We start from the raw sequence: 10,670 nt of genomic DNA on the forward strand, positions 1-10,670 counted from the left end.
CTAAACTCTTCCATGCCAATACGGTCTTGATGAAATGATAAAGTTTTTTCTTTTCTTCACAATCTTCAATATGAAAACGATTTAGGGTTAGAGTCGGAGCATAGAAAAACAAATTGAGACACTAACTTTCTAAAGTAGTTTAATTCATAAAAAAACTAACTATTTATATTAATGTTTTTATAACGTCGATTTGAGAAAAACATGTCATTATAAATCTTTCTAGAGTTCGCACGAAAAATTGCATATATATATATATATACGTCGATTTTTGCAAAAATCGACATTATAAACCTTTATAAAATTTTTGCGTAACTTTCCACAAAAATTACATCTTGATAATGTCGTTTTACTTGAAATCCGATGTTAAAGATTAAAATATGAGCGCCTCCTATTCCGTTCAGTGTAGTAGTATCCTCTAGGCCGTGGGTACCTCATGGTTTAGCTTAATTAAGCTTTTAAATTTGCTTTGGAAGGTTGGGCTCTACACCTGATGCAATTTGAATACTTGAATTGGACTTCTCTTTGTTGGATTTTGAGAGGTTTCGAGCTAAGTCTAGATAAGTGGGGGTTTCTACAATAATTATTTCTCACAATAAAAATAGTTGCTTTTAGTGACCCATTTTTAGTGGCAGCCAAAATAGGCGTCATTATAGAACACAGCGAAATTTTGCAAAAAAAACCTCTCTCCCTCTTCCTGTATAAACAGATTTTGTGAAAACCACTCTCTCTTTCTCTCTCTCTCTCTCTCTATCAAGTTCATCACAGCTCCTCTACATCTAGGGTTTCGATGCTAATGGAGAAAATTGTCCAGTCTAATAGGTCTCTCTCTCTCTCTGTATCAAGTTCCTCTTCACATTTTCTGGAGTTTTGAGAATCGAAATCGCAGATTTCGTAGTTCTTTGATCGATGTAGGGGACGTCGAAGGAGCTATTTCTCTTCTCAAATTTGTAATTTCGAAGCTCGAAACCCTAAATTCATCTCCTTCAGATCTCCAATTGGCCTCAGTTCTCATCAACTTGGCCAATCTTTACTCCTCTTGAGGTTTCTCTCTAAAATCTGACGAACTTCGAACTCGCGCTTTTCTCATCAAACAAAGATCTCAATCAAACCAACCAATTCACCCTCCTTTAAGGTTAGGCTTTCTTACTTTCTTCTTCTTCTTCTTCTTCTTCTTCATTTGTTTTAATTTTTAATTTTTTGAATTTTAATAATGTTAGTTTGAATTTCAGGGATTCAGAGATCGTAAAGAAAGTAGATTCGGTGAAAAATGAGGTATCGACTTCTGATGCTTCAGTTTGCGATGCCTCTATTTCGTATGATGATGGTGATTTTTCTTGGTTTAATTTCATGTCTTTTGTTTTATTAGTTCTTTTTTTTATTGATCTCTAGTTCTTTCGATTGATGAACTTCGATAATATACTTGTGTATGAAAATTCTTATTGTTGTTTCATGATTTTGATTTTTTTGGTGGAAATTTTACTTTGTGATTGCTAGACTCATTCGATAATCCTTGTTATAAATTTGTGTGTGTGTGTGTGTAAGCTAGACTTGAACCCATGACACAAAAATGCATTGTAGTATGTTAACCAAACCAAGCCATGCCTGCCTGTGGGAGCAAGTCAGACCATCAATGAAGTAAGAAGATAGTAAGCCTTCCCGTATGGAGATGCGGTTGGTTGTCACAGGGGGAACGGTTGGTTTCAAGAACGTTGAGAACCATTTGGCAGAATTTTTGGGGATTCTGTCCCAGTTATCATAATTTGTGTTGTTAAGCCCCATCCGGGTATTATAGCCGCCTCCCATTTCCACAACATCCAGTAGAGACCAATAGATGTACCCTTTCACTTGCACACCCTCCCTGTTACACCCAAAAAATAAAAATTATAAAAAAAAAAAAACACCTTAGATTAATAATTCTATCTTCAACATCTATAAATTAATTCATTATTTCTATGTTCTTGATCCATTAATGCCTCCGTCTAAAATGTTCAATCAGTTGCCTACTGTATGCTTGACTTTGACTTATCAATCAGTCTACCAATTGAATGGCTTAGATGGTACAAAAGAATTTCATTTAAGGGTCTGGGGCTTACTTCATTGCTTCAAGAATTGCCTTGAGATGGTGAATGATGAAAATAGTTCGGTAATTATCGAATGTTACTGATGTTGATTCTGAATCATCAGCAACACCTGCATTTAGTATTGAAAATTCTCTAGTCAGAAACATAAAGGTAGTTCTAATCCAACCCGTATATATGCAGATCATCAAGGAATCATGATACATGTGTGAATACCACATGATACCAACCATTCTCAGTGATGTAAATCAGAAGTCGGTAGTTTTTGTCGTGGTCATAGTTTTCCTTCAAATATATCAGTCTTTTTTTTAGCCCCTCCGGTACCATGTAATTGTCATCCACAATTACTCAAATTATTAAAAAATAAATTTCATACCGAAGGCTATTCTAGTAAAGAAATAAAAAACTTTTAAAATGTTATGATACAGTGAAAAATCTTACATTATCACCAAGGGGTACTCTGGCCCTAGCAGCTCAGAGAAACACATAAACACACGCATAATAAAGAAAAAAAGAATATATATATATAGATATATATGGGAAATGTTCAGCAACAAACATTTTGGCAAAACATTTTTCAAAACATGGGTTAGAGATTTTGGAATGGGCTGATTTTTGGTGAGGATGATCTCTACGGTGAGGAGATCATCATCACCAAAAATCAGCCCATTCCAAAACTTCTAACCCCATCAAAAATGGTTTACAAACAATGGACGGTCCACGATTTTTCAACTTGTAAACTGGGGCTAGAAGTTTTGGAATGGGCTGATTTTTGGTGAGGATGATCTCCTCACCGTAGAGATCAACCTCACCAAAAATCCGCCCATTCCAAAACCTCTAACTCATGTTTTGAAAAATGTTTTGCCAAAATGTTTGTTGTTGAACGGGACCCTATATATATATATATATATATATATATATATATATATATATATTTCCCTGAAACCAAGTGCATAGTTGAGTTACACACATTCAAGTCCCTCTAGAAAATTCATGATTCGCCATAGGAAAAATCTCTGTTGCATCCACTTCAGACACATAAAGTCAAAATAATCTGCTCTGTTCTCTAGGAATTGTAATCCATTTGTTCATCTGTGAATATAGTAACAAACAATGCCTATCATTAGAAATACCAGAACATTAAAGAAGAAATCTGCAACCCCAAAAAAGAAGGGGATTTGGGCATAAGATACTTGCCTATTGGAAGTTTGGTTCAACAGCATCAGTTTGTTAGATAACATCTATTTTCAAATATGTTTGCTTATATTAGCAGTTGTGTTGTAGTATACAAAAAGATGCATTGTCATTATAGTTCCAAAACAGTGAGGTCTCAAATAAGAACCTTATTTAGTAGGCATGGTTAATATTATTTCAAAGACTGGGTACACTTATGTGGTGAAAACTATTTCTTCCATGTGTTTAACTGTTTGAATTTGTTATATTCAAATCCAATTTGGTTCCAACAGCAGATTCATTATTTCGGGGAACCATTTTTGTTGATCATCCATGAAGGAGAGACTTTCGCCAAAGTTAAAGTGTGTATATATATATTTTGTGAGATTTTCAGAATGTAATAACTTTAATTTCTAGTGAAAAAGCTACACACATCTTAAATTGCAGTCAGACCTTTGCCTAACTGGGACCCATTGTATGTCAAATAAGAAAACATTTTATATTTTTGTGAGATTTTCATAAAGTAATAGATTTTCACCTCATCATTTTTTATAGATTGTTCCTCTGATCTCATTTTAAGGTTGTGTGACACATTCGTAATTTTTGGGTATGTGTGGCTGATATTTATTTTCGATTCTGAAGCATTACACACTTGCAGAATCTGGTTATTGAATTCTAGAAAACAGTTTGGGTGCATTATATACAAATTATTTTTCCTCATTTGTTCTAGATGTCACCTTTAATTAGCCTCTATTGTACTCCAGGCACATTCCTCGGAACCAAAAGAATTTCCATTTATTTTACTTGGAAACAAGGTTGACTTAGAGGGCGGAAACAGCCGTGTGGTAAGGATCAGTACTACCTCCAAAATCATGTTATGTTTTATCTTACCTTAAATGTTTTATTCAATTCTTTTCTTTTATATCTAAATGAATATGTGCATGATCACTTATACTTAATCATTCTAATTTGTAGTACCAAGGTAGCCGGACTTCAGCTTGGATGTAGTGCGCATTGCTGAAGTTGTTGAGCAGGAGAATCCAAAGTGCATATTCCTAACTTCTCCCAACAATCCTGATGGGAGGTACATTTTTAATAGAGTTTATCTCAACTCCTTTGTGCATTATTTTAAGACTTGTTCTTTGAGGGACCTTGGATCCATCACTTTTAATGTATCCTACTTACATATTCTATATATGCCCCAACTAGTGGACTACCTCCAAAATAGGTGAAAGCCTAAGAAACTAGAGTGGCTATTTGATTTACAGTTAAAGCTTGGATTGCTGAACAAATTTGGGATAATATTTCAAGAAATATTCTCATCCAGTGAAATCTGTGACTGAACGACATAAAAAATCAAAGGAGGAACATCGTCAACTGTTGAATCCAACTTCAGAAGTCTAGGTATATTGAGTAACCTCTCTATTTTGTTCAGCAATTTACCTGTAACACTTTGAGGGAATATTTCAGAAATGATTTCTTTGATCTCTCATATTTGCTTAGCTTTTACTGCATGATTGCTAAAAAGTCACAACTAGTACTCTAACCACCTTAATATGATGATATCAAAGTCCAACTCATGTGCATCATTACTTTGTTTCTGCGGATGACCAAGGACCACCATAAAGCCCTATGAAACAGCCCTTGTAGTCCCTTTATCATTGGAAAGTCGTGGCCTACAAGAAATCTAGTTACGTGGAGAGTATCAGAGAACAATGTCTATACACTGCCCGACACAGTTAAGTAGCAAACACATGCATCCCCAGAAACCCGATACGTTGACAAGTCTGTCCTATTTATTCCGTATATTGTGACAGATTTTTAGACTAAGTTCATGTTAAGAATAAAATATAGAAACAAACATTTACATAAGTTGATGTACAATAAGACAATATAAACAATATATATTTAATCCCTGAAAATAAAATAAAAAATACTTCAATCAATTAAATTCTTCGGTAAAGGTTGTAGTTATGTGCATGAGATAGTAATAGATTCAATACTGTAGGTCGGCCCTTTTCTAGTCTATAATTACAAATGACCCTAATTTTTATATATTATCAAAATGGGTGATAAAACCCAGACAAGGAAGACATAGATTTTAATGTATATGTTATGTTTTGGTGCTATCACATTTTGTGCTGAAAAAAATCATTGTCCATGTCAAGATATATTAAAATCTACTCAGGACTTCATAAATAAAAAATGTGATAGCACCAAAACATAACATATAAGTTATACAACCAAGGATCATTATAGTAGTTAGTATTTAACACATTACAGGGAGCATATTCCACAAAGTAGGGCCTCCACCTCCACCAATGCACTTCTATTCTCATCCAAGAAATACTTTGCTCTCAATGGAATAACTACCCATTCTCAATTTGCTCTCAAGATGAACCGATGGGAAAAAAAACAGAGAACAACGTGTCTCTCATGTTATTTCCATGATAGACTATAGAATGCACAGTTTTGATGGTGCATAAGTGATTAAGAGTAGATTTGTCTCTCTAGGATTGTTAATTGTTACTTGAAAAAAACTATGCAACTCCTTCTTAATAGGGTATGAAGTCCCATTTTATGCCCTATTTTTCTCAAAAGGATATTTTAAACTATGGTCTTAATTCATCTATTAATTTTGTTATAAAGTTAACAACAAATGGTTGAATTTGATTTTGCAGGAGTTGTGCTTAATTTGCTATGCTCAAGTAAGGACCATATGTTGATGGCAAAAATCCAGAAACATTTCGGGAATGAAGTAGCAGAGGTAATATATGAGGTTTTACTTTTCCTTAAATGTTGGCATTTGGAGAGAGTTGATCCATTTATTTACACACTTCATCATAATGTGATCTAAATACTGACACTGTTGATTGAAAGATGAGACTACACCTTTAATTTCTGAAATGCTGATTTAGGAACATATTGAATTTTTCAAATATCAGCCCTTCATCCAAGAATATAATGGGAGAAATCTGAAGAAGTTGATATAATCACTAAGGATGGAAATTACGGTTGGCGTGTTTATGAGGTCTACACTCTTTACACAACTCTAGACTCTCCCGAAGGAATTACGTCTGCCAACTCCATAAACTCTATCCCCTCTGTAATGGGATACTGCCATTCCGATGTAAATAAGAACAAAGGATCAGCGTTAATAACAGGTGGTTATTTTTATCGTTCCATGACTGACCCATGCATGGTTCCCCGTCATCTAAGAACCATTTGAAGGTCCTGATAAAGGAACTTGTGTTCTTATTCTCATCTTCTTTGTTGCTTCTACTATATTTTATTTTGTAAGTTATAATTGATGTTATTGTTATCTAAGAGTCTACATAGAGGAGAGTCAATTTTATTTATTTATTTATTTATTATAGAGTTGTTGTAATGAGGTGGTTGATTTGCTTGGTTGAGACTTGAGATGTATCAAAAATTAGTTACTATGTACTCTTTTGTAATTTTATGAGAATTTCTAAAGTTAATTAGTTTTTCTTTTTATTATAAATGCATTGTATCCAAAATTGCTAAGTAATTGTGTTTAATTTACAGGTTGTATAAAAATAGGTATTTAATTACAAATAATTTTAAAATAAAAGAAATTAAAAAATTAAAAAAATCTTATTAGCGGCGGTCATTACCGCCATTATAGGCATTCAAATCGTATTTATAACTACGGTAAAAAACTAATTAGCGGCGGTCACCACCGTCACTATAGGTCTCATTTATATTTATAACGACAGTAATACAATCAATTAGCGGTGGTTTTTTGGTATTTGCGACGGTTGTTGACCCCCGCTAAAAATCTAAAATTTTGTAGTGTCTAAAATTGCTAAAGTAAAATCTACCATTTTGAAGATGAGTATGATTTTTATTTTTTTAAGTTTTATCCATCTATGTAAGACAATACCCTTGTAAAAATGTTATTACGCAACAAGAGTAAAATTCCTTGTCCTTAAAAAAAAAACAAAAAAGAGTAAATCCTATGAAAGGGTTTTTGTCATTAGAAGACAAATTATTGCTATATTTTTTGGAAAATTTATGGTTTCTAAATTTTCAATATCACATGCTTGGATTTGACCTTAGCATTCCACATCATGAAGATCATCTCACAGAAATCCGGTGAATTTGAAACTACTCTTAATCCTACCAAGTGTTTACTCAAATATTACAGTGAAATATACCATCCAAAATTCAAAAACTTAGTCTGAAGTTAATTAAAATGAGTCCCCACCCAAGTTGCATGCACTCCAATTGATATGAAGATTTCCTGACAAAACCAATAAAGCTCAAGTTTCTTCAAAGTGCGATACAATCATTGCATCTTTGTTTGTTTATCTTCTTTACCTCTTCACTTGTAGCTTCAAAAAAAACTTTATCTAAGCATGATTTTGCTTTACGTTTCACTTTTCTCACAATACCTCCTCCGTGACTTTCTCCAACTAGCAGTTTGATCCTCGGAGCATCGATAGCCTCTCTAGCAAATTGTGACAACTCTCTCACTATCTCACTAATGTCCTCAACGCCATTTAGCTGCAAACATTTGAATACGATATCGAGAACCTTTAATACTGCTAATATTGGGTACCCATATCTTTTCAGCCTCATGTCTACCTTCTCATTGTTCTTCCTATAATCTTTGGAGCGCACCTGTAGCAAAATCAATTAATCAATTACCACGAATTAGGTTTAAAAAAAATAAATTAATATGTCTCACCCAATTGAAAATGTCTCTATCTTCAGGCCGCGATATGTCATGCAGCTTGCATCCCGTAACCAGCTCCAACAAGATTATCGCCAAGTCTGAGATGTCAGATTTCCGTGCCAATTCTTGACTCGGGAAAGATGCAGCAAACTTCGCCAATCCCAAATCGAACAGCTTCGGCTTCCACTTGTCGTCCATTAATATGGTGGATGATTTTAGAGAACCACATAAGACAATTGGAGGACGTTGATTATCATGTGTTGTAGAAGAGTGCATGTGTTCTATCCCTTGGGCTAAACACGTTGCTATGGTCATCCTTTCCTTCCAGTTTAATCCTACTGCCGCAGGTGGCAGCCCTACATAAAGATAAATAAATCATTAATTATGTAAAAAAAAAAAAAATTCCATATTCCACACAGTCAACGGACATATTGTTTATAATGCTACAATTAAACTTAAAAAGATAAAAATTAAAATCAGTTTGACTTGTGATTTCAAAAAAATAAAAATTATGAAATTCCTTTTCCAGGGCATTATTCCAATGTCATTGTAATTCTTTGATTGCTATTAGTTTTTTTTTTTTTTTTTCCCCAAGTAGGAGGGAAAAAAATTAATTAAAATTGCAAAATTACCCTTATCAAAGTGTGATGTTTAACAAATTGCCAATTCAACTTTCAAAATAATCGAGTCAAACATCAATTTGGTGGAGTCAGCATGAAAAAATACTGAGTTGAGTTATAAATTCTAGATTTATGGGACTATATATATATGGGTAGCGTTCAATGGCTAACTTTTTGGCAAAACATTTTTCAAAACATGAGTTATAAGTTTTTGAATGGGCTGATTTTTGGTGAGAACGATCTCTACGGTGAGGAGATTATCCTCACCAAAAATCAGCTCATTCCAACACTTCTAACCCATGTTTACAAGTTGAAAAATCGTGGACCGTCCATTTTTTGTAAACTGTTTTTGATGGGGTTAGAAGTTTTGGAATAGGCTGATTTTTGGTGATGATGATCTCCTCACTGTAGAGATCATCCTCACCAAAAATCAGCCCATTCCAAAATTTCTAACTCATGTTTTGAAAAATGTTTTGCCAAAAAGTTTGCTAAAAAGTTTGCCATTCAACATGACCCTATATATATATATATATATAATATATATATATATATATATATATATATATAATATATATATAATATATATATATATATATATATGGGAAATGTTCAGCACCTTAAGTTTTACCACACTCTTTAACAAACGTTTTTTGTCCTACATGGGTTAGAAGTTTTGGAATGGGCTGATTTTTGGTGAGGACCCTATATATATATATATATTGAGTCAAATCATCAAATTTGGCTGAGTCAGCTCGAGACCAAATTGGGTTATAAATTGTTTCTTTCAAGATCCTAGAAATCTGTTTTTAAATATTTATAAGTTAATTTACTTAATTTTTAACTGGCTTATTCGAGTGAAGTCGTCAACTGCATGGATTTTTCAAGTTTTGAAACTATTATGCTAAAAATGTATAAAAACCTGACTGATCATTCTTACCATAAATGTGAAATCCCAAAGTACCCTTGAGCAAATATTCATAGACAATAGCTCGTTCCATCTTTTCGAAACAATAACCGATCAGATTGATAAAAGTAGGGTGGGGACGAAGAAGGCTATGCATCATTATTTCTGTAAAATATTCTTTGACCTCATTCAACTTCATCTTTCTTACAGCAACCACCTATTCAGAGTATATATATATATATATATATATATTTAGAAGATATATTTAATTTCTTGCATAAATAAATAAGCAAACGATGAGTGCTGCAAATTAAAGAAAATTTTACCACACCACTTCTGAGTTTCCCTCTGAAAAATCTTGCACCAGCTCGAAGGGATTCACAGTTTGGGCTGAAATTCTCTGTCGCAAATGAGAGCTCTTTGATGTAGAAATTCCTAGCATAACTACAAAGAACAGAATTGTTCAAGAAATGGTTTGAAAAGAAGTTAATATTATCTGTCGAAGCTGCAAGTTCTCGTAAGGTGTGTGGGCTTTTATTCAAATATTGGATTTTTGAGCGTCGCCTTTTCGGGCGTCCTTTTGGTTCATCAGCTGCATGTCCGATTATAGAAGAAAGAAAAGATGATTCAAAGTTTAGAATTCAGCAAAGAACTAGTAAAGATTCAGAATTTTCCATCTTTGGGATCCAAGTAAAGAAACCCGTTTATCAAGAAATCAAAATTATGTTACCAGACACTAGTATTTCATGATCGGCTTGATCAACGCTATTTGGGATCAAAATCAAAGTTTGAAACAAACAAACCCTTTTATCTCAAATTGAAATTAAACTTCATGATCAATTTCAACTCTGTTTGGGATCAAAAAAATTAAAGTTGGACACAAATAAACCTATTCATCAAGAAATCACATTGAAATTTCACTGAAGTAGGTAAAGAAATATATTGAACTTGACAACATATTCGATATCGTTAAATGAAATTAAGATTTAAATACAAGAAATTTAGAATTAAATGTTCTTTATCGAAATTATCATGAGTCTGATCAACACTGTCTGGGATCCAAAGTTCAAACAAAGAAACCCATTTATCTCACATTGAAATTTCACTGAATTAGCTAGGTAAAGAAATAGATTGATCTTGACAACATATTTAATATCAATAAATGAAATTAAGATTTAAACGAAAAATTTTTG

General features: G+C 33.2%; 1 protein-coding gene and 1 long non-coding RNA gene across 3 annotated transcripts; one reads left to right on the plus strand and one right to left on the minus strand.

The window, feature by feature from the left end:
* The first annotated feature begins 3,937 nt into the window (after positions 1-3,937).
* LOC147398392 (uncharacterized) lies at positions 3,938-6,666 on the plus strand. 2 transcript variants are annotated; one of them, XR_015180167.1, is made up of 5 exons: positions 3,938-4,096; positions 4,227-4,335; positions 4,461-4,655; positions 5,933-6,018; positions 6,170-6,666. It is a non-coding gene; the product is annotated as an uncharacterized LOC147398392 (long non-coding RNA). The 2 variants fall into 2 exon arrangements; XR_015180166.1 differs by having other exon boundaries at positions 3,941-4,096; positions 6,197-6,666.
* An 881-nt stretch (positions 6,667-7,547) lies between these two features.
* LOC147398393 (serine/threonine-protein kinase PBL27-like) lies at positions 7,548-9,571 on the minus strand. Its single transcript, XM_086446715.1, has 3 exons — positions 9,493-9,571; positions 7,966-8,309; positions 7,548-7,898 (listed from the first exon to the last, which is right to left on the minus strand). Exons 1-3 carry the CDS (start codon positions 9,569-9,571, stop codon positions 7,548-7,550), a joined length of 774 nt encoding a protein of 257 aa, XP_086302841.1.
* Positions 9,572-10,670: the final 1,099 nt, after the last annotated feature.

This window comes from Akebia trifoliata, chromosome 7 (genome assembly GCF_017979445.1).
Source record: "Akebia trifoliata isolate Shusen 1 chromosome 7, ASM1797944v1, whole genome shotgun sequence".
In the NCBI taxonomy this organism is placed as follows: Eukaryota; Viridiplantae; Streptophyta; class Magnoliopsida; order Ranunculales; family Lardizabalaceae; genus Akebia; species Akebia trifoliata.

Coding starts and splice junctions, on each gene's coding strand:
- LOC147398393 (XM_086446715.1), bottom strand. CDS start 9,571: ATGGAACGAGCTATTGTCTATGAATATTTGCTCAAGGGTACTTTGGGA. Junction 8,310..9,492: donor TGGTAAGAATGATCAGTCAG/GTTTTTATACAT, acceptor ATCTTTATGTAG/GGCTGCCACCTGCGGCAGTA. Junction 7,899..7,965: donor ATAGAGACATTTTCAATTGG/GTGAGACATATT, acceptor ATTTTGCTACAG/GTGCGCTCCAAAGATTATAG.